Source organism: Oryzias melastigma, linkage group LG10 (assembly GCF_002922805.2).
Source record: "Oryzias melastigma strain HK-1 linkage group LG10, ASM292280v2, whole genome shotgun sequence".
NCBI lineage: Eukaryota > Metazoa > Chordata > Actinopteri > Beloniformes > Adrianichthyidae > Oryzias > Oryzias melastigma.
Window position 1 is genome coordinate 8,754,292 of NC_050521.1, and position 26,839 is coordinate 8,781,130.

General features: G+C 38.8%; 1 protein-coding gene and 1 long non-coding RNA gene across 2 annotated transcripts in view; one reads left to right on the forward strand and one right to left on the reverse strand.

The window, feature by feature from the left end:
* The window catches only part of LOC112153733, a 91,633-nt gene that overhangs the window by 55,989 nt on the left and 8,805 nt on the right, over positions 1-26,839 (forward strand). Inside the window, exon 5 of the long non-coding RNA XR_002920531.2 lies at positions 24,384-24,568. This is a non-coding gene — a long non-coding RNA (uncharacterized LOC112153733). The remainder of the gene's footprint in view (positions 1-24,383; positions 24,569-26,839) is intronic.
* LOC112153729 (C-terminal-binding protein 1) overlaps positions 5,750-26,839 on the reverse strand; it is a 24,230-nt gene continuing 3,140 nt past the window's right edge. The window contains exons 2-11 of the mRNA XM_024284104.2: positions 18,563-18,717; positions 15,218-15,362; positions 14,708-14,811; positions 14,200-14,302; positions 13,960-14,084; positions 11,577-11,666; positions 11,117-11,247; positions 10,598-10,725; positions 9,124-9,238; positions 5,750-7,524 (exon numbers count right to left, since the gene is read on the reverse strand). Coding sequence (XP_024139872.1) covers positions 7,329-7,524; positions 9,124-9,238; positions 10,598-10,725; positions 11,117-11,247; positions 11,577-11,666; positions 13,960-14,084; positions 14,200-14,302; positions 14,708-14,811; positions 15,218-15,362; positions 18,563-18,717 — 1,292 coding nt within the window. The 3' untranslated portion in view covers positions 5,750-7,328. The remainder of the gene's footprint in view (positions 7,525-9,123; positions 9,239-10,597; positions 10,726-11,116; positions 11,248-11,576; positions 11,667-13,959; positions 14,085-14,199; positions 14,303-14,707; positions 14,812-15,217; positions 15,363-18,562; positions 18,718-26,839) is intronic.

Here is a 26,839-nt window from a genome sequence, read left to right on the forward strand (position 1 = left end):
ATGACCCACAACCCCATTACTAACCCTTTAAAGGTTGTCAACCCCTGCTTTAGTGTAATAATAAATAAACTGAACTAATAATTAAGGACTTGAAAAGTGAAGTAATATCATAAAAGACAGAACAGTCACGTACTGATGTGGTGTTCCTTAAAGCAGCTTAGTGAAATGTTCTACAGGAGGGGAGAGCATTTGTACAATTTTACTAGTCTGATTCAGGTCTCTGAGCTTCATCAGCATTCTCACTGGAGAACGACTGCTTTGATGATGTTTGTAATGGGTTTTTTCAATGTCTCCAACCAATTTAAATGTGGTGAGGGTCTGGAGGTTTAGGCTTCCAGTAATGCCACACTTCAAGGCCCCACCAGTCTCACGCGAGCTTTCTGTCCTCTTTAGAGTCTGGTGCACTCACTGAGGTAAACATGCCTCTGTGTTATGTTTTTTTGTTTTTTAAACAATATGTGGTTCCCAGCCTGCCTCCTGAGCTGCAGACGAAATTGATGCTGCTGGAAATCCTTTCTCAGAGGAATCAGAGATGGATGGAAGTGTAAAGTTAAAGCACTGTAAAGTGTGTAAAGATTCACGTTCCATCTTTATTTATCGACGGTGAGGTTTCGGTTACTTTTTTTCCAACGACTTTCTGTTTTTAATCCTTAATTATTTCATAACTTGAGGTGACCTACTTTCACTGTCTCTTTTGGATTTTTGTGTCTAATCTTGTTTGTTTAAAATCATCTTTTGATCTTTTGTAAGTGTTCCTAGCAGCCTTTTAATTATGATTATGCCATTTTTAGACTAAATCAAAAACCTGTGTTGTTTTCAAGGACATAGTTTCTGCAGAGCGGTAAGAGTTTATTAGAAATTAACTTCATAGTTGTAGGTGGGACCATTGGTATAGAGCACATGTTATGGGACAACTCAGAGCACGAAGTTTGTGCCCGCCCAGTGTATTTTCTATGTCATAAATATGTTTTTCAACTGCTTTTTTTTCCGTCTGCCCCTTATTTACAACAATTCGAATAAAGAAATACTCAGAAATGCTATTTTAATCTTAATTTTCTTTACATATGTACTAAATCATGAGAAAAATGTCACAAGAGCATGTTAAAATCACCGAAAACCCTATTTTCATCAGAGTGGGTTGAACATTTAAAACATAGTTTTAGTTTGATCTTTGCAGTTTGTTTTGTAGAGTGATGCACTTTGATAAGATTATAAAAAAACCTGAAATCAGTCTCTTTTACCATCCGGAAACAAAAGCAAGTTTGCTTTTTCTGCACAGTTTTTTTTTTTATCATATTTTTTTGCACCATGTGTTGTCTTATGGCGACCTATCCAGGGTGTACCTCGCCTTCACGCAACAGTAGCCGGGTTAGGTTCCGGATAGGTTAAAAAAATCAATTAATTGATTTGAATCAATTTAAGCGTAACAGCTCAATAATTGAGTCATAAAAATATAAATTGATTTAGCACAAAAGTCTAATTAGCTTAGGCTAATGCTAACGCTCTGTCAACGTAAACATAAATTGCTGACTAAATTAACATCTTTATTAACTCACAGGCATGAATTTTCCAAACTCTTTTGAGGAAATATTTTTTAAGAAGCTATTTGTGGTTTAAAACATTGTTTTTTGCTCATTATTTGCTTCTTCTTCTTGAATAAGGTGTACTGTTGTAGCACGATCGCCACCTAGTAGTCAAACTGAAATGTCAATGTTAATGATCTGAACATTTTTGGTAAAACTTCTCCTTTTAAGAAACCATGTAACACTGAATGATATTAATAGTCTCATTATTTCACTGATACATTTTACAGTATGTGAACTGTATCATATTAATGTAAATATATTCAAAATATTTAGTAGATTATTAATGTATTTCTAAACAAAAATGTATAAATGTGCAAACTCAAAAATGAATTAAATTAAAGATTCAGGCTCTTGTTAATCGAATTGAATCGTTTTTGGAAATTATAATCAATACCCAGCCCTAGTTCTGTCAGCCCGGGGCCCAGTAAGCGATAAAATGGGTTTAGAAAATGAATATTTGGCTTTACTGTTTTTATTCCTAATGTAATTAGAGATAAAAACCTTTGCATTCACACATATTTAATTAATCCAATGTTGGCCAAACTTAAAACCAAACTTAAAAGGTCCCTAATTAAACAGGGAAAAGTATGTTAACTTTGTATTTAAAACTTTTTGTTTTTCTCAATTAATTTGTTCTGAAATGTGCATTAACAGTAACTTCTTTCCCAGCCTTCATGCAGATGTCACTTTGATGATTTGGGGGCTCATTCTGATGCATGTGCATCATAGTTGCTGCTGTGATAGTGCCATCTAGTGGAATGTTTCTCCATAATGGGAAAATAAATCAACCAAACTCAATTTCAAAAGCAGAAACTATACATTTTCAAACATAAAACTTCAAACCACAAAATAAAAGCACCACAAATGTCACCTTTCCACAGTTTATTTCTTTTTAAAATAATTCATACAAATGCATACAGTCACAAACATATCTTCTTTAGGTTTTTTTGACCAAAAATAATGATATTTACTGTAGAATATAGAATATGTATACTGTATATTGCTACGCCTACTACTTAACCATAAGGAGGACCAAGGTAGGCAACAGTCGGCTGCGTGTCACTATCAGGGATGGAATTTCAAGGTGTCTTCTTTTGCGCTGCAGACGCAGACAAAAAGTCAATTGGAGTTTCACATCAAATGTATAAATAAAGTTTTTCAGACAAGTACCCAGTGTTTTTGGATGCACCTGTTAATTGCTTCTGTTTGACAGAAATGTCCATCCCTGATGCCACGCCCACAAGAGAAAACCAGGTAGGCCACAGAAAACTGTCCTAAACTACATAGTTGCTGGTGGAAGGGTTTCCAGAAAGTACAGCAGACCTGCCAGCGAAAACATCAGTTTGCAATATCTTTTTCACTGAATCTATCTTGGTTTTAGTCAAAATTGCAATTGGTTAAACCACGCAATGCCTCTTGATTTTGACCTGAAGTCAAGTTTGGGCCATTTAAGTGTTAGGCTGCAAATTTAGAGTGTAGTTTTGCTGCGTGGAGTGTACTGGCTGCCATCCCTCCTCCCAAGGCGATGTTTTTAGACACAGATACAACCAACTCACATAGACACAGGCAGGCAGAACACCGTATGTACACATAGACACAGAGGCCACAGAAGGTGGGTAAATGCTACACTCAGGAAGGACGCGGCTTTAAACGCTAGAGGGATTCCACTGTGGAGGAATCGGAGCGTCCTCACTGGAGAAATATGGGTTCAGGAAGACGATTTGACTTCTAAGCTCTTTTGCTTTTTTTTTTTTTTTTTAGATGCTTTTAGAAACTGGAAAATAAGGGAAGATATTTTAGATCAGTGGTCCCCAACCTTTTACAGGCCAAGGATTGGTTTAACCCTTTAACATCTTTGATGCTATAAACACAAAATCTTTAAAATAGTGTCATTTTTCAACCATTAACACAATCAATGTAATTCCAGTAGATTCTCACGCCGCTTTTCTCCTTCAGAATCTGCCGGAATTACATTGATCGAGTTAACGGTTGACAAATTACAGTAAATTAAAGAACATAAACACTGGAGTGTTAAAAGGGTTAATGTCAGACAATATTTTTATGGACTGGCTTATTTTAGCTTAAAGTGTGCATCCGCTTTTTTTTTTTTTTTTTCCATTTTCTCTGAACTTTTGAGGTTAAAGTTTATCTTCATCCTCTGTAAAAGCTGCTTTAAACTTCATTCGTACACTAGATTTTGTGATGGAACCATTAAAACTATCAAAGTAGAGGCTAAAAATCGAACTTCTGCCGCATCTGACTTTTAATGATGGTATAAAAGACAAACGGTTAAAAAAAATGTATTTTCTAGTTATAATAAGAAACATGAATCCACGTCTGTTCAACTTTATTAGCAGCATCCTTATAACATTAGACACCTGGTTGCTGAATATTCTGAATTATTATTATGGTCTGGAGGAATAACTGTTGCGATGAATCTATGTTTAGAGTAAAGTTGGAAGCTCTTCTGTTTCCTCCTCAAAGAAACTTTTCAAATACGTTTGATTTTTGTTTGGGATTTTCAATTGAGGTAAAACCACTTAAGGAAAGTAGCAGATGACTGAAAGACTTGTGTAGACTTGACAAGAATGAGTCGAATGTGGTGGAGAGAATCTACCCAGTGGGCACCTTGATGTCAGCTTGACATCAAAATCAAGTCGATATTTGATCCAATTAGAGGACGACAGTATTTTGACTGTTGTTTAAGTATAGAAAAAAAACATGACCAGTAGAAATTCAATCTTACATAAAAAACAAAATGAAGAATTCTGGTTCATACAGTTTAAGTACATGTTAAATTCACTGACGTCAAATTAATATCAAATTGACTTCCATGCCTCTTCTGTTTGTTTAGAATTTAGGCTTGATAAATTAATTTAGGGTTAATTAAATCTCAGCATGTGGTTTAGCATCATATTTGATGTTTTCTCTTCAATTCATATTGAAATAGAACCTTATCTTTATGTGGAACTCTATCGGTGTCACTGCTCAACTCGCATACTCGAAACACTTCCTTTCTTTGCCTATTTACGACGATTTATCGTAACAATGTGATCACAAGAATTTATTTTTTCCTCAACAACAGGGAGCTTCTCCAGACTAGATTACAGTCCCAGAAAATAAAAGAACACCTCAAGAATAAAGTCACCCATATGCAACACTCTAACCGTGGAAAAGCAAAAGAGCTGCATTACAGACAGTAAAGACAATTTTACTCGTATTGCTCTGTTTTAACAGTAGGCATGTAGAAATCATACTGTCTGTACAACACTGGTTTCTCTTAATGGATTGGATTTATCTGCGTTTTTCCTGATGCTCAAAGCGCTTTTAGCCCTTCTTCTTTCCAGCAGCAACCCTGACATAGAATGGTTCATGAGTAGATCAGGAGGTTAAGCAGGGAGTCCACTGAGGTTACAAATCTAAAAAGCGCTGGTTTGATCCCACTCCCTCCAGCCAACCATCAGTAGTTTCCCATCACCACGTGTGAATGAAGAGTGAACAAATAACACAAATGACACTGTAACCCAGAGCGACTAAAATCCAAAACACACCTTAGGTCACGAACAGGATAAACATGTATTGAACACTCTAAAACTAAAAAGGAACAAAACTTTATAACATAATTATGAACTAAATATATAGCATTACCTGTGATGATGCTAGTGTGAATGTTGTAAGCTGATTTGGCCGCTGAAGATGCTAGTGCTGATAGCTGAAGCTAACAGTTGAAATGACTGAAGTTAATAGCTGAAAACGCTCAAGTTGATAGCCAGCTAAAATATTATCTAAATGCCAAATTAGCCTAAAAACTAAAAAAAGAAAACAACTTAGGCTAGCCAAAACAGCTAGCATGTAGTTAAAAAATAGCTAAACTTCAAAATATCTTAAAAAACTGAAAAAACAACTAAATTAGCCAAAATAGCTAGCATGTAAATTTTAGCCCAACTACAAAACAGCTTAAAAAAGCCTAAATTGGCCAAACAGCTAGCATGTGGCTGAAATATTTGATAAACTCCAAAATAGGATAAAAAATCTAAGTTAATGCCAAAATAGTCCAAAAAGCTAGCAGAATGCCAATTTTTAAAACTGTATTTTTTTAGCATAATAATGAATAATAAAAAGGCAGGAATATTATTCCAGAATAATTCAACTTAAACCTTAAATAACTTTCAATATTTTACTCTTCATAAAAATATATTTTGTCAAAATTATACAAGTTAGAAATAAGCGCAAGATAACATTGGGCCATTATAACAGTAAATAAACCAATCTAGAGGGCCGAATATAATTACCCGGAGGGCCTGATCCGGCCCCCGAGCCTTGACTTTGACACATGCTGTAACCGCTTTGTGTATCTGGAAAACCACAGAAAATTCCGATCCATTGTTGTTCTTGTATATATATTGCACTAACTCATTTATTGTATATTCTATACCTCTGTTATTAGTTTTATTAATTTATTGTTCCAAATTTAAAATTCCCATGACATCAACAAGGAGTAAATAACATGATGTCATATTGATATTAACGTTTTGACGTTATTTTCATTTGCGCGTTACACTTGTTTTTGCCCTCAATTTGATGTTGAGCTTTGATGTTGATGTCATTTCAACATCAGTTGTCCACTGGGTAGTAGGTTTTCAAAATAAAACTTCCTTCAGAATCAGATTATAAATAACTAAGAAAAAAAATGTAGATCCAGTTTTTGTTTCTGGTAGTACCGGGGGTTTGGGGACCACTGTTTTAGATGACAGGATTTACCGAAGGTCAGCTTGACAAACGCTCCAAGAAGACAAATGGAAGATATTTGCTCTGTATTTCAAGGTGCTGCAAACTGCCAACACGCCACTTTGACGCAACAAGGAGTCAAGCCGTCCCTGCCGAGCATACATTTATGCCACCTCTATGCAGAACTATTTCCCATCAGTTTGGGTCAAACATTTACATTTTTAAGTCCCAGGAGCAAATCGCTAACAAAACCAAACATCAGATCCAACTTTATCTCCCGTGAGACGTTGCATTCTAATGGCAAACTGGTAGAAAACAAGAAAAGCACTAATTGGCATGAAGAGATTTATAAAACAAATAGCAAATAAAAAAAATATACCAACTGTGGAAACTTAATTTCCTGAGATGGTGTGCAAAAAGCTGCCTCTTTTTTCTTTCTTTTTTCTTTTATCTTATTTGTGTGTATTTGGAGGTGGGGGGTGTCTTGCTAACTTTACCACACGTTTAAAAAAAATAAAAGGGGAAAGGATGCTGTGGTGTTTTCAGTCTGGCTACACAGGTCACCTTTTAGTTCGGACTGGAGCACAAACATCATCTGGCTTTAAGTCTAAAAACTGTACACAGACAGGTTACATTCATGTCAGAACACACTAGCTTTGCTTGTTCCTCAAACTAATGAAGAGAAAAGAGAAAAACGTGAAACCTGCCTCGCTAACGTTGAACACACTACAGTCTAACAGCAGAATTGGATCCAGGGTTTTGTTTTCCGTCCGTTTTGTGTTTACTTCTGTTTTTTTTTTGTTTTGATTCTGGCAGGAAATGTGAAGATCAGCATGTTGTTTGAAGTCAGTGTGGAGATCAGCATCTGACAGATATTCACTCCTCCTCATCATCACATTCTTCCTCTGTGGGGTGTGATCTGGCTGTTGGAAGGAATTTGCCAAAGAGTTGAGAATCTGAAAGTGTCATCCGGGAAGCTGCCGCCGCGTCAGCCCCTTCCTGCCAACATGGAGGTTACAGCTGGTCGTTCGGATGCTGCTCTCTGTCGCCCTCCGGTGGCTTTACTATGTTCTGTCCAGGAGACGGTGCGTGAGGAGGGTGCGTGACAGCTGGCGGGAGGGTGTGTGCGATCGGCACCGCGCTTGGCACGATGCCCTCAACTGGAGGGGGGAGACCACCGGCTGGCAAACTGACCACTCCTGGGGGATACCTGCAGATGAGAGATGCACACTGAACTACACGATAGTAAGACCTCCAACAGAAGCTGTCAGCAGAGAGACTCTACATTAGTTTCTTAGATCTATAAATATCCCAGGATAGGTGAAATCCACAAAGTGCTAGGGGTGTGTATTGGCAAGAGTCTGGCGATACGATATCCCGATACATGTCTCACGATACGATATATATCACGATATTTCCCAAGACTGTACCAGAACAATTTTTCACTTTTTTAAGAGTATGACTTGAATTGAATCTACCTGAATTTTAATGTCTTTCATCGTAATAAAATGGTAAAATTAATTTTATTTAATGATCACAGCATTAAGCACAGCGACTGTATCTCATATATAATATTTCTTGTAATCATTTTTAACATCCGTCTGTGGACAACAGATAAAAAATTGCCGCTGGGTTAATTTAATTTCCATTGTCCACGAGAAATAGATAAAATTGAAATTGAAGTTAACTTTTAAAGGCAACAATAACACATATAACTACAGATGATTTGAAATCTTGTTAATTTTTACATCAGTGATTCACTACTTCCCAGAAAAAGTTACAAAATGCGCAGATTTCCTTCATTTAGCGCCAGTCATTTCTGATCAGCATCACGTCGAAGTACAAGAACTGACAGGACAATATTTCCCACAATGCATTGTTTTATACTCTTCAAGGCAGAAAGGTTTCCAGCCCCACCCGCCTGAGTAGGCGCCCTGCACACGCCCCTTTCTCGTGATATTTTCATGATGATTGGTCAGAGTCAAAACTACCCAACATTCACCACAATCCAGGTGATCTGCGCAGCGCCTGCTTAATCTCAAACACAACAATTTTCTGATTTCCACAACAAAATATTTTTCTGTATGGGAAAAAATAGAATTATTGTATCTTAACTAATACGATTCATTCTTTCCAGAAACATTTCAGTGTGATGACAGGATGAATGTGACTAAGATGCTTTATTTACATGACAGTCAGCGCTGCAGCTCATGTTTTTTTAAAAACGGAAGCAAATTCGTATTTCACTGCTAGTCGCTGCGATATTCCATTCTTTCAGAGCCTTGTACACATCACTCTGATCCATCAGGTCTCTGAACTAGAATCTATAGCTGTGAAGTTCAGCAGGACTTTTCCTCACTTTGCTGACAGCTCTTTGATGGGGGCTCCGTGCATGAGCCACTGCAGCTCCACTATTCATTCGTTCTTATCTGAGCATCTACGAAGCTCCGCAATCAATGCTTTTAGATGATACTGGCAGCAACGTAGGACAGTTTCAGTTTAGTACCTATTCCAAGTCTAAACCAAGTAGTATGTCTCATAACAACTAAAACCGTGAGGCTGACTGAACATTTTTCGTCTGGTCTAACAAAAAAAAAAAGAGAGAGAAAGAGATACAAACATAATCAATATAAATAAAGTTTAGCATGAAAAGCAAAAGGGGTTTATACAGATATACACTTTGCGTGTCAGAAGATCAATAACCCGTGTTGTGACAGTAAAATCTGCCCAACACTAGAGGGACAAGGACAAGTTTAAAAATAAATAAAAATAAAACAAAATATAGTTTGTTGGCCGAAGGTATTCTCACCTGTAGGCCCCGTTGAGCTCCGGGTGGACTGTGGCCGGGTCCACTCCTGCCCAGTGGTTGTTCTGGGTGAGAAACTCCTTATTCACACAGTTCTTTAGACTATCTGGGATACGACCTGAAAAAAGAAAGAGATGGAACCAAAAAATGGGTTAAAACGCAGAAAAGTTAGCGAATAATTAGACTTTTGTTGTAGCAGTCAGAAGGGAGAAAAGCTGGGACTACATCTTAATTTCTTTTTCCTTGAACACCGACCCATTTTGGAACAGATAGGATTAAACAGGCCATGTTGAAACACCACTGGAACAAGAACAGGAATAAGAGATGATAGGAGACTGGAAAAGTGAAAAAAAGTAGAACTGTTCTTAAGGAGGTAGTAAAAGGTCCTCCAATCTCTCTTCTGCAAAAAGGGATTAAGATCTTAATCTCTGTTGGTGGGATACCTAAAAATATCACTTATTTCAGCACGGGTTAACATTTTCCAGGCGAGGTCATGTTTCCAGTCAGCACTTATTTAACCTTTTTATACACACTGGAGGTCAAAGCAATTTTGCCAATTCTCACATACCAATGAGGCAACGGCACAAGGCAATTAAGGCTTTATGTTTTAGTCTCAACTTCCCTCAAGAGTGGGTATAGACTGTCTACGAGTGAAAAATGGGAAAACTTGTACCGATTGTCAACCGCTCGATGAGCCCCTACGGTGAAAATGTTTATTTTTATCTACGGGCATGCTGCAGGCGACACATTGTAGCAAACATCTAAACCACGTGTAAGGGTTTTTCTTTCTTTCATTTTTTACACCCCCCATATTGGGTGCATGGCACAAGGAGCCCGTTAGTGTTGTTCAATGACTGTTGGGAATGAATAAATTAGACAATCCGTGTAGTTTGCTTGGGCATCATACGGGCACTTGTGAACGCACACCGCTTAACCTCCAGTTCACACCAGACATGTATTTTTCCACGACGGTCCACAGGCGCTTCAGCTCAGCTGTGGTTATTTAGAGCTTTTTTTTTTGCTATCATCAGACCCCGCCACTGCAGTCGCAGTCGGCCAACTAAGTTGATCTGTGTGTGTCTCAGTGTTTGTGTGTATGTCTGTTTTTTGTGTGTTTATCTTCATCTTTACAGTCTGTTTAGATACAAAAATATGATTTCATTTGTCAATCGCAGTATTTTATTGTGAAAAATTAGTTATATTTTGAATTTTGGATTTTCTAGTACGTCTTGACGTAACTTCCTACCAGAATTGTTGCTGTTTTCTCACGTCTCCAATCTACGACTTCTATGAGCACGAACAATGGGTCAATCCCCCATACGGTGCATGTGACTGAGGCTTTAGTGTCTTACCCAAGAACACTCTTAACAAGACGCTGATGTAGCCAGAAATAGAATTGCCACCTTTTTAGGTGTATCTTAAAGGCAACACCTCAGTGTTGTGCTTGTTTGTGCTTGTGTGTGTGTATACGCTCCACCTGTCACAGCCCTTCGGATCTCCCTAGCCGCCTCCTCTCGCATCTCCAGTGACGCCTGCTCGCTGTACCAGGCGGCGTGTGGCGTGCAGATCAGGTTGGGAGCATCCTTTAGTGGACCCTGACTGAAACTGTTCAACGTAAAAAACAGATGAACAAAAAAATTAAGCTCTAAGCTAAAATTTCTCTCTTTCTCTATAAGTTGTCTTTATATTAAAATCTTAAACATATTAGAATATCAAATAAAAATAGTTTGTTTTGGTGTTGAGATGCTAAGTTCAGTTATAATTTCAATAGTTAAACAAAGAGAACACTAACAGGAAGCAGCTCACGTCTGCTGGTTGCTTTCATGCCTAAATGGCAGTCAGAGAACAAGTTTAAGAAATTCAATCTGCTGGTTGCTTTCAAGCACCAATAAAATTAAAGATGAACGTTCCCATCTAGTGTTTTGTTAGTGTCTGTTCATGCAGCAGCTTCCACAGCTATCCTCCTGTAACCAGCTGGAGGAAGCAGGAAAGTTACCTGAACGGTTCTGTCTCGTGAACATCCAGAGCAGCTCCTCGTATCCGGCCTTCCTTCAGGGCCTGAGCCAGAGCCTTCTCGTCCACCAGACCCCCCCTGGCTGTGTTCACCAGGAAGGCACCCTGTCGCATCTGTAACACACGCAGTCACACGTTTTATAAAAAGCACACGTGAAAAAAAAGTCAAGACTCTCTTCACATTTGGCGAGATCTGAACTGTTTAAAAGCTAAAATCCTTTGTGGTGAAGGAGATGGATGGATGTTGCTTCATCGTAGGTTGTTGTGTGGGGTGCATACAGTGCAGGGCCTCATCCATCTACATGTCAGTGCTGCGCTTTGCCAAGCATCAGCCTCATCAGGATTTATGACTCTGGAATGCACAGGCTGATGATAAATAAATCTACTAGGCGTGTTTGCAGCTCCACAGCCTAGTGTGTTTGTGCGTGGCTGTCCCAGTGTACCTGCTTGATGGTAAAGTCGTTGATCAGATGGTGGTTGTGCTCATTGAGGCTGCAGTGCAGAGAGACACAGTCGGAGTGGAAAAGTAAATCCTGGGGGGAAAGATGCACAGAGGAGACAGTCAATTCCCATGTGTGTCTGCTCATTTCTCTCAGGAGAAAACTTCAAACTTCCATTTTTTTTTGAAGAATATGTTTTCCTTTCTTCAAAACGTTCCTCTGAACGTGAAGCTATAAAGACATTCGTTTTGACTTCAATCTTCATAAGTGTTGAATGTTTGAGGTTTGGTTGTTCTATATTCACCAGCTGGTTTGTGAGGCAAACAAAATCACATTTTTTTAGGGTTAAACGGCTCCCCCACTGAGTTCCTGGTTGAATCCCTTTTAAAAATGAATGCATGTGCAGTTCATCAGGTTGTCACTAGGGGTGTGTTGCCAAAAAAGTGTCAGTTTTTAACACATTCTCCCTCACAAATTGTCACATATTGATGTATGGTTAAGGAGCCCTTTTTGTCAAAAATGGACGTTTTTGACATCCCCGAATTGTCATTTTTTTAATGCTCTGGCTGTTCCAATTAAATCAAGGTTCTCCAACCTCTGAGCTGCAAACCGGTATCGGTTCAATACCGGGACGTGGACCGCACCAATACCCTAACTATCTTAATCCGGTACTGGACGTGGATCAGTACCAGTTCCGGATGTGGTACTGGTTCCAGATGCGGTACTGGTTGCATACTGGGTTCCGGACTCGGACTGGGCTAGAGTTAGGGTACCAATACTGACCATTTCATAAGGTTCAGTAGATGTCCGGTACTGCGTCCAACAAAATGACTGCACCCCTGATTTTATTTAAATAAGCCAGGACATCAGAAAATGACGAGTTTAGAGATCTAAAACGTCAAAAAGTGACACAGAGGGGTCCTTAACCATACATCAATATTTGATGACTTGGGAATGAGAACTTGTAGCAGTTTTGTGCACACCACAACTGTCTACACTTTCAACAAATGTAACTTTTTTAACACCGGCAATTTCGCCTACGACAACTTAATAATATGTCTTTAACATTCGCAAACTTTTCAACCATTGACATGATCAACAGTCGAAAAGCAGCTATTCATATTGACATTGCTAATTTCAAGTATTACATATTGGGGTCAAGTAATACATATTAGGGTTAAGTATTGCATATAGCTGTCAAGTATTAGATATCGGGGTTAAGTATTGCATATTGGGGTTAAGTATTGCATATTACAATCAACTATTACATATTGTGGTCAAGTATTGCATTTTGGGGTCAAGTATTGCATATTTGGGTCAAGTTTTTATACTGGGGTCAAGTATTTTATTTTGGGGTCAAGTATTGCATTTGTGGTCAAGTATTGCATATTACAGTCAAGGATTACATATTGGGGTCAAGTAATACATATTAGGGTTAAGCATTGCATATAGCTGTCAAGTATTAGATATCGGGGTTAAGTATTGCATATCGGGGTTAAGTATTCATATTGGGGTCAAGTATTTCATTTTGGGGTCAAGTATTACATATTGGGGTCATGTATGGCATTATAGAGGTCAAGTATTCCATATTGAGGTCAATTATTGCTTATTGGGGAAAGAGAATCAGCTGATTTTTGTTTTGTCACAAGTGTAAAGTGTTGCTCTTCTACGTGTTAAAATCCACTGGAATTATGTTAATGGTGTACAAAGTTGAAGAAGTCGAAAGAATGCGTTCGATGTTAAAGGGCCAAACAGTTGTAAGTTAAAAAAAGGTTTTTAAAATGTATATAAAATGTAAAGCACTGAACTCAGAACAACAGACTTTAATATTAGACCCTAGGATCGCACACATTGGGGTTTATGGTGTTATTTGGCAGAGGACTCTCAGATCCTGGGCTCCAGAACTGCCTCACTCGGCATCTTCTAGCTGCCTTTAGGCTTTGCTGTGATGCCAATTCACCCATTTTTAAAAGGGTCATGACAGCAACCGTAATGCTAATGCATAGGGACAAAGAAAACCAAAATCAGATTAGAATGTATACATTTATCAATAAGTTCATCTAATTTATTCATTAAATCTGCACAGAACAAATCAAGGAACCTTGTTATGTGAGGTAAAATGTGTTTCCTCATGTAAATGGAGTTTAGCAGCAACATTTTGTCTGTTTTGGAGACATTTCCTGCAACATCAAAGCTGATGCTACGACCATCTGCACCATGATTCCCAAGAACAGAGCCACTGGAGTTTTGAAATTAGCAGAAACTTTCATTTTTCCAACAATCTCCAAAATTAATCCAATATAGACCAGCAACACAAATAGTTTAAGATCTTTTGATGATCACCTGTGGATTAAATGCAGATGTACCCTGATATGAGACACTTTACCTGCAGGGTGGTGACCCTCTGTAACCCCAGGGATCTTTCTACTCCATCAGCCAAATAAGGGTCATAGAAAATCACGTTAAAGCCGAAAGCTTTGGCTCGCAGCGCTACAGCCTGGCCCACCCGACCTATGGAGACGAGATAGAACTTCAGATCAGACACTGGATCATTTCAGTACAGAGAACAATCGATTTTTGGAGGAAATGAAAGCTTAATCGTGTGTTTATTGACGTTTTCCCTCACCAAGTCCTATGAGTCCCAGGGTCTCTCCTCGGATCCTCGCCGCTCCCGACGCCACCTCTCGGATCTGCTCCACACTCTGCACGCGCGTGCCCTCCCGCAGAGCCTGTCCGTGAACAACATTTAATTATCACCTCTGGGTCTGAGCGAGGCGACAAAAGCGCTGCAGATGAACACGACCCAGCTCTAGCTCCTCTCAGAACAGTGCACTTAAAGAGCACAAGCAGCACCCTTTCAGATGCTGCCAGCACGGTTACAAAACAAGGCTATGGAATGATTTATGGGAACAATTCATTTTACTGTACCTTCTACACTTTACATCAACGTCTTTCAAAAACAGCCACATTCTAAAGAAAATGAAACGTTTCAATTTTGCTGATATGTCAGTTGACAACCACCAGATTTTATTGAGTTGTGAAAATCAAACCTGGAACCAGCATTTTAAATGAGTCTAGACAGCTCAAAGAAGGTTCTCTTTTTTTTTTTTCTTTTTTCATAAGAGGTCACGAACCTGGTGCAGCCAGGTGGTGCGGCGGTACAAGGTGAGGATGTGACACAGCGTGGAGTCCGCCGTCTCCTCCACTGAAGCTGCTGGCATATTGCATACTGCTATGCCTGTTGGAGCAGAAAACAGATTTAGAGAAGCTGTTTGGATTTAAATTTGGCTTTTGGTTCAGCTTTGGATGTGAAATCAGCCATTTTCACAACTAATAGCGTATTGTGTCTATAGAGCAAGATTAGCAAAACTGCCGGAAAAATATTGATATTTTGTTACTTAATTAATTTTAATCACTTAAATTGAATAGGACAGTCTCTTGGACATATTTTGAGCAACACACTCACAAAAAAACACTAAATGACAATGTGAGAAAAAGTTCTCTTGAAATTGTTGCAAATTTATTAAAAATAAAAAACCTGAAAAAGGATATGTACATAATTATTCACAGTCTTAGTGCTGTGAATATTTTTCGGATGCACTATTCGTCTCTGTTTGGGATTTTACATTTCTCTTTGTTCGTACCAAGTTCTCCAGCAGATTTGATGTCTATATTGTCGTAACCGCTGCCGATGCGGACGATGATCCGCAGAGCTTTAAACTTCTCGAGGTCTTCTCTCATCAGAGTGATGGTGTGGTACATCAGAGCTCCCACAGCTTCATTTAGGACCTGAAAACACACCGAAGATTAGACGACAAAGGTTTTAGTGGGTATGTTTTAATCAGCGCTAAAGTAATGAGATAACACGCTTGCCAGTCATCACCTCTCAACGAGTTCTTGGTTATATTGATCCTCATCTAATGAATCCACCCTCTGCTTATTTTGTGAGGTACTGAAGCCTTTTTAACACCACTGTGACTTGACTACTCAATGAAGAGCCTGAGAGAGCAGGAGGTGGAGAGAAAGCCATCTGTCTCTTCCACATTGATGCCCACTGAGCGCGCTCACAAAGACTGGCAGACGCCCAGTACAAGTTGTAGTGCTGCCAGACATACAAACCCATTTACTCTCCTTATTGGCTGCATCAAGGTTTGGAGCATGACCCACATTTGAAATTTCCTCTTTGTTATGATTTTTTGCTGCTTTGGTCCACTTTTTTATTCTTCGTGATTACCTTTAGCATAGTGTTTTTGTAGGGTTTCCTTATTTTACAATAGGTAGACTTCTTATCATGGATTACCTATTAGTCATAGTGACACATCATTAAACTATACATTTATACAATTTAAAAAACATAATTTAAATGTAGTAGTGATCATAATCCACATGAATAGGATCTAAATAACAGTTGCCAAACAATAATCACATAATATACAAACTAACATTTAGCTGAGAGTTACATGAAAGTACATTAAATGATTGTCATTGCGCTTTATCAATAAAACTTGAATGGAAAAAAAAGAAAGTACATTAAATGGAAGAAGTGGATGTTATTAATAATTCTGAACATTCTATCAATACATTTAAGGAATAATGCCCAACGAGGTGCCCTTTATCAGAAATTATGACTGAACTGTCCTTCACATTGGACGGTTGCCTCTGCAAAGTCCATTAGTAAGGGATAATGCCCTTCAAAGTGCACATTATTAGAAATTAATGCACACCTTGGAAGCCTGAACCGTCTGAAGCGAATTGCATTAATTTTTGATAATGCGCACTTTGAAGGGCATTATCCCACTTATACCATGGTCACTTACAAAAGAGAATTATTCTGTCAATATTTAGTACCGGTACTTTATTCTTATTTCTAGTGTTGTTACCAAGACAAAACACGCGACTGAGCCGGCGAGACAACAGAAACCTCAGTTCTAGCAGTAAAGGAAAACGATATATAAGCTGATCGTCTTGTTAAAATAAAGCATCAGTTCAGTAAAAGTTCACCTCTTGCTGCTTGTTTTTACCCAGATCATAAAGCAAAAACTGTTTTCAAGAAGCCTGAGCAGTGATACAAAACATTTGGACTATTTGACCGGGATTTCTTTTTTAGGTAGTCATTATCACTGTAGGTTATCACTTTTTAATCCACACCTAGCAGCCAATCAGAACAGAGCATTCACCCGAACCATGGTATAATTTCTAGTAATGCACACCTCAATGGGCATTACCATGCTTTTACCACAGTCACTTATGAATCAAGTATGAAATCAATTATTAGCACTGTAGTAGTGTTTCTTTGAAGTTTAAGTCCTTTTTTTCACATGAAGCAAACTGTTTCATATGTAGTGTGACACATTGACATGGTAACAGCTACTGAGCTTGCATACAGGCCAAACACCATGTTAAGATAAACAAAGCCTTTCAGAGGGAAAGTTCACCTCGTACTGCTTGTTTATATGACGAAGCAAAAATCTGTTTCAAAAAAACTGTTTCTAGCACATATGATGGGCAACAAACTCATTCAAATTCAAGACAACATTGCCTTTGATGGTAAAATTTGATACAGATTTTGGCACAGAGACATTTGAAGGTCAGACATCTTTTCTACTCTCTTGATAATCTGTTAATAACGTATGTCCACCTTTGTTCCAAGTTTTTGTTGTTCCGATTAACAACTGGTGCTTAGCCTAGCGCAATAATATATAACATTCAGACTATGTGACGTCTTTTTTGGAATTCCATTATCATTTTTTAATGGAAACCTTTCCAGCCAGCAAGGCCAAGTGGAGCTCGCTAGCTTGGTACAGAGGATCTCAATGGCATGCTACAGTGGAGCTTGCTAGAATGCTATAGCGGAGCTTGCTAGATTGCTACAGAGGTGCCTGCTAGCATGCTACATTGGAGCTTGCTAGCATGCTACAGTGGAGCTAACGAGCATGCTACAGTGGAGCTCGCTAGCATGCTATAGCGGAGCTCGCTAGCTTGCTACAGAGGAACTTGCTAGCATGCTACAGCGGAGCTCGCTAGCATGCTACAGTGGAGCTAACGAGCATGCTAGAGTGGGGCTTGCTAGAATGTTACAGTGGAGCTTGTTAGCATGCTACAGTGTAGCTCGCTAGCTTGGTACAGAGGAGCTCAATGGCATGCTACAGTGGAGCTTGCTAGAATGCCATAGCGGAGCTTGCTAGCTAGCTATAGCGGAGCTTGCTAGCTTGCTACAGAGGAGCCTGCTAGCATGCTACATTGGAGCTCGCTAGCATGCTACAGTGGAGCTAACGAGCATGCTACAGTGGAGCTCGCTAGCATGCTATAGTGTAGCTTGCTAGCATGTTACAGTGGAGCTTGTTACCATGTTACAGAGAAGCTTGCTAGCATGCTACAGAGGAGCTCACTAACAAGCTACAGAGGAGCTTGATATCATGCTACAGTGCAACTTGTTAGCATGCTACAGATGAGCTTGCTAGCATGCCACAGAAGAGCTCACTAGCTTGCTACAGAGGAGATTGATACCATGCTACAGTGGAGCTCGCTAGCATGCTACAGTGGAGCTCACTAGAATGGTACAGAGGAGCTCGCTAGCACGCTATAGAGGAGCTCGCTAGCATGCTACACAGGAGCTCACTAGCTCACTACAGCAGAGCTCTCTGGCATGCTACGCTGTCCACCAGGCAGCTGGCTAGCGTAGCAAGCTAACCCACTGAATCCTCACTCAAGCCAATGAGGGCAAACACAGGTGGAGCCACCACAGAAACTGCAGACAAACCCAATCGGGGCCCACTTTTAAACCACATGGGGGCCCACTTGGCTTTGCTGGCTGTGCTGCAGCCAATTAGAATTGATTCATCATGGTATAAAACATAGTAAACATTGATTTCTTACTGAGTTTCAGTAAAAAATAACTTTCTTCAAGTTCTGCATCTTATTCCATACTTTTTCCCCGATCTCTGCATTCCCTTTATTGTTTTAGATGTATTTCATGTCAAGCTCTGTACCTTCTCATGGATCTCCTGTGTGGACTGAGCGTCACAGAAGGCCACAGTTGCTACGTCTTTCAGGATGGGCATCTCCACAGTGCAGTCACGCCCATCTAGTAGCGCCACTAAGGGTCGTGGATGCATGGGCCCATTCATGATGGGGGGCCTGATCCCTGCAGACAACATGAAAACAAAGAGAGGGTTATTTCTATGATTACATACATGTAGTGGGAATTCTTCTGCTCAGCAGGAAGTCCCAGATCTGCTATTTATTAATTTATATGTTAGAAGATAAGAAAGCAGGAAGTTCAAATGTTTGTTGAGAGCAGTGCCGTTTTATGGGGAAGGCCAACACGTGTACAGGAAAAATAATTTACAGTACAGGAAGATTTTTTTATAAGAAACATACTAACGGAGGCATTATCTGCACAGGTGCTTTGTGTAAAAGATTTCTGATTAGACTGTCAGGGTTTTGAGTGCTGATGGTCCCATTAGTGTTTGGATTTAACAAGAACATGGATGCATGTTAGGTTAAGTTAATTAAACTTTCTGAATTATCAGTTTTCTCTGGAATTTCTCCCAGATAATCCATCTGCACCTCAATATTAATCCTAAAGTATCCGAGGAACAGAAGATGTAAATAGAAAGAAGATGATTCTCAAACACTTTTGACAGCAACGCATACGCTCTAAAATTCAGATTTATGTCTGCTTCTGCAGATTCTGCTGACTCAGCCCATCCGTCACTCTTCACGCTTCTCCTCTGAGATGTGGAGCCTGTCGTTTCAGAGAAGCAACCTTCTCAGTCATGTCACTGGAAACTCAAAAGGCTCAAATTTCCAGGGAATTCAGCAACATTATTCAGCTTGTGCCATTTTCTGTGCACAGACACTGGGCTGCTTCAGCCCAACGACAGAGCTGGGAGAAGATAAAAATGACTGCTGAGGCAGCTCGCGCACAAACGACTGACATGAAAATGAAAGGATACATTTGTCCAAAAAAAGTCATTGAAAATGTGTGTTTCCCATGATTCCCAGCTGAACTAGTCAGTCATGTAATTGGTTAATGAGTTTGAAAAATTGAGAGCATGGACATGAAATGATGACAAATCTATAAAAACGATTTAATAATCATAGATAACTGTACTACTCTCTGAAAATTACATTAGATTCAGATATTGGCTGAAGTTGATTGAAATTTAAGTACAAAACTTTGTCTGTAGGGTCACAAAATGTAATGTTACAGAATCTACAGCCACTGCAGCGCAACACAATCCAAATGTGATTAATTTAATCATCCTTACAACCACCCCCCTCACCCACCCCCCGCCCCACACACACACACAGTACATCTGCTCTTTTAATAAACAGATTTCAGTGATGAAACAATTATAGAATTCAAATTCAGAAAAAAATTGCAAACATCTGTCTTTTCATAATTTAGATTCAAGAAAAACAAAATCTAATTATACACACTTTTTAATGTTTGACTTTATTATTATTTCCCATTAGGTCAATTGTGGGGCAGCCAGTGAACAGTGAAGACTCTGATCTGATTGGCTAATCAGAAGAGACCTTCTATGGATGGATGTGGAGAAGACAGAAAAACTTTTCTCTTTGAAATAGCAAAAAATATTTTTTTAGTATATAATGCAACAAAAGCCTAATGTAGTATCCTTCATTCTACATTCATTTTAGCATATGGTGTTCACACTGGACTGTCGGTACCTGATATGAGCGCATGTACCTACAGGGGAAACATGTGAAATGTCCAAGCGGTTCAAATCTTGTGAATCTTGCTCCAGGCTTTTTCTTTCACGGCTCTATTCCTATGTATGAAAAACTTGTATAATTCCGGCCAGCACAAACCACAGTTATTAATTTCTTCTTCATGATCAAACAGTTTTGTGAATTAAAAAGGGCGCCATCCAAATGCCACTACCATATCTGAGTCCCTGATTGGTTTAACTTACAACATGCTTTCAGTAGCTGCTCGTGTTGTACGTACTCAAAATGGTCTTAAAACCCTCTGTAGTTTTGGACGTGGAAAGGTCATGCTACAACAGAAAGTCATTACTTACATTTAAATGTTAACGTCTGAGCTTCAGAGCTCACCCACATGAGCACAAGTGGATAAAATAAAACTTGATTAGTTTTGATACATTAAACTTGTAGATCATCGATATTCCATCACTTTAGCGTGAAGTAACACTTGAGGAATAAAAAAAACCCCACATTTTTCTGATAGATCATTGGTCTATGGATCACGTAAATAGAAATCAACAGTTTATATGTTCTTGGAATTCAAATAGATTCAAATAGATGAATCATTCCGTGTTTTTTGTTCCCTGTTAAATAATTAACTTCACACACTGTTAGTAACTAAAAGTCTTGTGTCGATGCCACTTGAGCATGTCATCTGTGTGATCCAGGAAGAAAGAATCAATAAAAAAAATACATTTGGTACATTCTGTTTGTGTGTTTTACAGCTGTTACACACTGAAATACAGCCCTGCTCTGTCTTCCCATCATTGCTGTCAGATTACTGCATGAAACCGGATCTAACGAAGCAGCCTTGGATCAGTAACTGTAATCTCAGTCAAAGCGCCTCATGCAGCGGGCTGAAACATTAGCTTTCGGCTTTAGACATAGATACCAAATCTGTGAACCATGGCAGAGATACTGGAGTTCAGAAGCAATCACTTCTCTACCTCAAATAGCAGAAAAAAAATGTCTAGATTTTGTTTTAATAAAACACTTTATCAAGCTTTGAATTAGTTTCAATCCATGGCTGAGCTGCAGATTTTGTTTGTGGAGCGAAACCCAGATTCCAGGCGTTTCTCCTGCAAACACTCATTGAGACTGGAGGAGGAAATAACTGTCATTCCAGCAGCACGCATGACCTTGAGAGGAGCAGCTCCGCTGACTGCTTCATCCCTCCGTCCAATAAAACGCTGCTCTCTTCACTCCCTCGCATATCTCTGAACTCTAAAGTTCCAGCCTCTTTCTCCACAAATATCCATGCCCTCTTCCAAAGATCCCTTCCTTCAACATATCTGCTCATTTTACCATCATAGTAAAGCACTCATTTAGTCTACGAAATGATTGGCTAGGATTTTTTTTTTTTTTTACTCCTTCTCTTGCCAAGCCCCTCTCTCTCTCTATCTTTGAAATAATCCTCTACTTGCTGGACCCCTGTAGCTGGAGGGGCTTTTTCAGTACAAACACTCCTCTTGACACCCAGTGAGGGGCCACGGCTTCAGACTGGCTTTCCAACTCACATTTTTTAATCAGATTCCAGCACTACTCAAAAATAAAAAATATTTTGCGGGAGTCAGATTTAATTTCTCTATCAAACGTTACCAGAAGAAGGTAAAGATTTGGCCGAGGATTACTAGAGAATAATTTCAGCAAAGCACCCAGCTTTCGAACACAGCTGCTGTTGAAAGCATCAATCCACAAAGACGATGGAAAACAGGGATAATCATTCTCTCTGAGAACATATGTAACCCACCTAACAGGTTTACTATGTCGAGTCAGGAGTTAGTTGTATGTTTCCCACAATCGGTTCTTTGGTAACATTTGGTTGGTGTTACACTAGCAGCATAGACCAGAGAGTGTTTCCTCTTATGCTACATACACACTGGGCATTTGACGAAGAAAATGCAGGTTCTTGAACATGCATGTTCATACTGGACAAGCAGGAAGGGGTTTCTTCGTCTTTTCTGCTCTTTATTTGCACGTCTGTCTCCTACACTTGGAAGAGGCTATGCACGAAATGTTGAAGTGGTTCAAACCTTGTCAATTTTGTCCAGGCTTTTTCTTTCACAGCTCTATTCCGACATATGAAAGACTTGGTGTCATATAACTGGGCACCAACCACAATAATTAATTTCTCCTCCATGATCCATTTTTAAACAGTTGGCATTTCCATGCTTTAAAATGGACACCATTCTTACATCACTACCAAATTCATGTCCCTTATTGGTCAAAGTTCAATGTGGTTTAGCTTTCAATGTACCTTCAGTGGCTGCGTGTTTCAGACGTAGAGCATGAAATGTGTTTTGCTGTGTATGAACTAGGGCTGGGAATTACTGGGTACCTCATGATTTGATGCAATACATGACTCACAATATCAATGATATCGCGATACTGCGATAATTGGTAAAAATTGTCTCTAATTACTTAAATTATTAAGAACACATGTTTTAGGAAAATATATCTCCATTTATGTTTTAGCTTAAACACAATCATAATAAACACTTGTGTCTTATTTTGTTTAACAAATAATAGACACTTTTCCGTAATACTGTATCTTTGACAAACATTTACACCAATTGAATTGGAATTATCCGTAAAATTGAGAGTGAACAATAGTAAACATGAACAGCAGTGCCACTACTTAGTGCAAAATTGTTGTGAACAATAGAACAAAAATGAAGTAATTCAAGTAGCTCCCAGACACATTGGTGTTCGGGACAGTCAGCCTTAAAACATGCGCCCCCTGTGTTCCTTCAAAGGAACTTCTCACCAGAGGATGATGAATATAACATTTTACAGCCTCTTCAAATGAAAATACAAGATCTATACTTGGTGAGAACCCATTGAGAATCAATCACAAGGGTAATTATCGCAATATATCTCATCATCTGAGCTCCACCTGAAAATGTTGTCCTTGGTTTGTTTGCAAGGAAACCCTGATGTGGTTCACTTCGGCATGAATGCAGGAGAAAGAGGCAGTAAACATCATGGTCACCACGTGAACCAAAACACAAATGAAGAACGTGTATTTCATGAGCAGGTCCATTGAGGACACGCCCGTTGGTGTGAATGTGTATGCATGTTCGTGCAGCCCTGCAGCAGACGAGTGACCTGTCAAGGGTGGTAAACCGCCTCTGCCCAACATTATTTGGATAGGCTCCAGCAACACTGTGACCCCAAAGGGGATTCGGTGGAATTCCGAAGTTGAAGACATGCGTGTATATCAGTGTACATGTTCTGATATGCTGATGCAGCATCATACATCTAGAGGAAGATAAAAAATAGAAAGCAGAAACTAAGAATCAATGGAGCCACTTTGAGTCAGTTTGTTGTACACTCCACGACACCTGTGTCTGTCAGAGCACAGGAAGTGCTCCGGGGCTGCAAATTAGTGGCTGACAATAATGTGGAAAAAAGTCGATAAATGATAAGCAGTCAGCTTTTTATGAGACTGCTGTTTTGATTTGTAGCTTTAATTTGCATGCTGAACGTTTGAACACTGTCAGTTATCTTTCTGCAGCAGTAAGTGGTTGTTCTGGCAGAGCTATAATTGCAAAAAGGGAAGACATCATTCTGCCACATGCGCCCCAAAAGAATTAACCGAATGCATGTTCTATTGGAACACCGGGGTCTAAATCTAGATTTTAGAGTTAAAACATGTGCGTGTCAAGTTACTTGAATCCTGTATGTGTCCATTCATCTACATATATTGTGTGTATCGAAACGTGTATGAAGGAAAGATAAACACCCTTACAACACACAAAAAGCTGCTATTTCATCATTGATTCTGGAAAGAAATTTGTTTAAAAATGAAAAAAAAAATTATACAGTGTTTCAGTTTTTCAGATTGTGACTCCGTGCGTGTGATGTTTTCACCAAAAAACACTACTCTGTGTTTGCCGTGCTCAGCTTTACGTCATTATTCCGATTTTTGATAACTAAACACGACAGCTGTGTTGTCTTCAAATATCCTTTACTTAAACTGCAGCTGTCAACGTTCCCACAGCGGCAGCTGTTCTTAAACCCGTTCTTAAACATTCTAGAAGTCATGGAGATTTTTTTTTTCGTCTGTCCTCCCAGCTGGTCTGATAGTGACTCCAGCAGATGACACATCAACGTTCCAGCTGCCGTCTTTATTTGTTCGCCTGAGCGGCGAGGAGCAGAAAAGATGGACTCCTGCAATCAGTCAGCTGTCTGGAGGGAAACGAGGCGGCGACGCTGAATTATAATCTATCTCAGCGGCTCTGGTGACACGCATCGACAAGGTGGGGGTTTGAAGCCCCACGTTATTTTATCTGCCCCCCCTCCTGCTCTATTGTTGCGGTATTTTTAGATCCCATCTCTGATTTCAGTTCGGGGTCCCTTCACCTGTCTTTCAATTTCCTTTCTACTAGCAGTGAAAAACAACACTGGTGTTTTATTAGAGCTGCATGACAGAGTAGATGTTTTAAGGAGAAAAGCGGCGTGAGACGCTTTTCTCCTTCAGAATCCGTCATGTTAACGGTTGAAAAGTTACACTAAATCAAAAAACATAAACACTGGAGCTCCGGTGTTAAACCCATAAGAACCCATAATGACATTAGTGTGAAGGAAAAATTAAGGAAAAGGCTCCTTATACTTAAGGACAAATGGGTCTGGGTTCTTATGAGTTATGATAGAAATGATTGATCCCTTAAAAGAAATTGCACTATAAGAAATGTAGATTTTTTTAAATTTTCTAAAGTGATCCTGTTTCTCTTTCTTATTATTTATTTTTGTTCCATGCATTTTTTGGCACATAAAAACTCAAACTGTCAGCGATTTCTGCAATGTTCAGCTCGTTAAGGACATTATCGCATGTATTTTTGGTATTTGTAACTTACGGTTTTTAGTATTTAATGCAATTCATGCGATTTTCTTAGCCCCCTGAAACTAACGGGAATTTTTCAAATTTCTGCAATTTATGCAAACTATTGGAGTTAAAAACACTTGGACTTTTGGTATTGTTAAATTACATGAAAATTTTAAAATGTTACGCATTTTTTTATGATTTTACGTAATTTTACGATTTTGGCAATTTTTTCCACACTTTTAAAGCTATGCACTGTTGCTATTAAAGCGTTCAGCATGTTGAGGACCTTAATGCCACTGAGGTTCTTAAGGCTAATTTTGAATTTAGCTAGTATTTAAGCAACATGTTAAAGTTTTTGGATAATTTAGCATCGTATTAGGTATTTTAGGGCTAATTCTGAGTTAATCTAGTATTTTAGCAGCATGCTAAGGTTTTTGGAAAATTTGGCATCTACTGACGAGTTTTGGGCTTATAAGTTATGCTCATATTTTAGCAACATGTTAGTTTTTTTTGGCTAATTCGGCACCTACTAAGGTTTTGTGGGCTGATTCTGAGTTAAACTAGTATTTTAGCAACATGCTAAAGTTTTTGGATAATTTAGCATCGAATTTGGTTTTTTGGGCTAATTCTGAGTTCAGCTAGTGTTTTAGCAACATGCTAACATTTTTAGATAATTCAGCATCAAATGAGGATTTTTGGGCTAATTCTAGGTTAAGCTAGTATTTTAGCAATGTGCTAGCTTTTATGGCAAATTTGGCATCTACTGAGGATTTTTTGGCTTATAAATTAAGCTCATATTTTAGCAACATGTTAGCCTTTTGGGTAATTTGGCATCTACTGAGGTTTTTTGGGCTACGTTTGAGCTAAGCTCATATTTTAGAAACATGTTAGCTTTTTTGGCTAAGTCAGTACCACTACCTACTAAGGCTTTTTGGGCTAATTCTGAGTTAAGCTAGTGTTTTAGCAACATGCTTAAGTTTTTGGAAAAGTTGGCATCGAATTAGGTTTTTTTGGGCTAATTCTAAGTTAAGATAGTATTTTAGCAACCTGCTTTTATGGCTAATTTGGCATCTACTGGGGATTTTTGGTCTTGTAAATTAAGCTCATATTTTAGCAACATGCAAGCTTTTTGGGTAATTTGGCATCTACTGAGGTTTTTTTGAGCTAAGCTCATATTTTAGAAACATGTTAGCTTTTTTGGCTAATTCAGCACCTACTTAGGTTTTTGGGGGTTAATTTTGAGTTAAGCTAGTATTTTAGCAATGTGCTGTTTTTTTTATTTATTTATTTATTTATTTATTTGCTAATTTGGCACCTACTAAGGATTTGGGGGCTTTTAAGGAGGTAGGCTAACATTTGTGCAAAAATACTCTAATCTAGTGAGGTTTTGGGCAATGTCATACCTTTATGCATTTTTTAATTTTACAGAATTTTTTTCAATATTTCAAGAAATTCTTCACATTTTTTTGTGCACTTAATGCAATATCTGCAACTTTAAGTCCTTTAGCAGTTTTAGCAGTATGCAAATAGCTTTAGCATTTTTAAGCAAATCTCTTCAGCAATTACAGTAAATTCACCATCTTCAGAAAAAAGCCCTAGCATTCACACTAGAATTATTAGAATTAACTTTTCAAGTTTCATTCTTTTTTCACCCCATACTTTCTGATCATTTTTTAATTACCTATCAGTTTATATTAGAAAACAC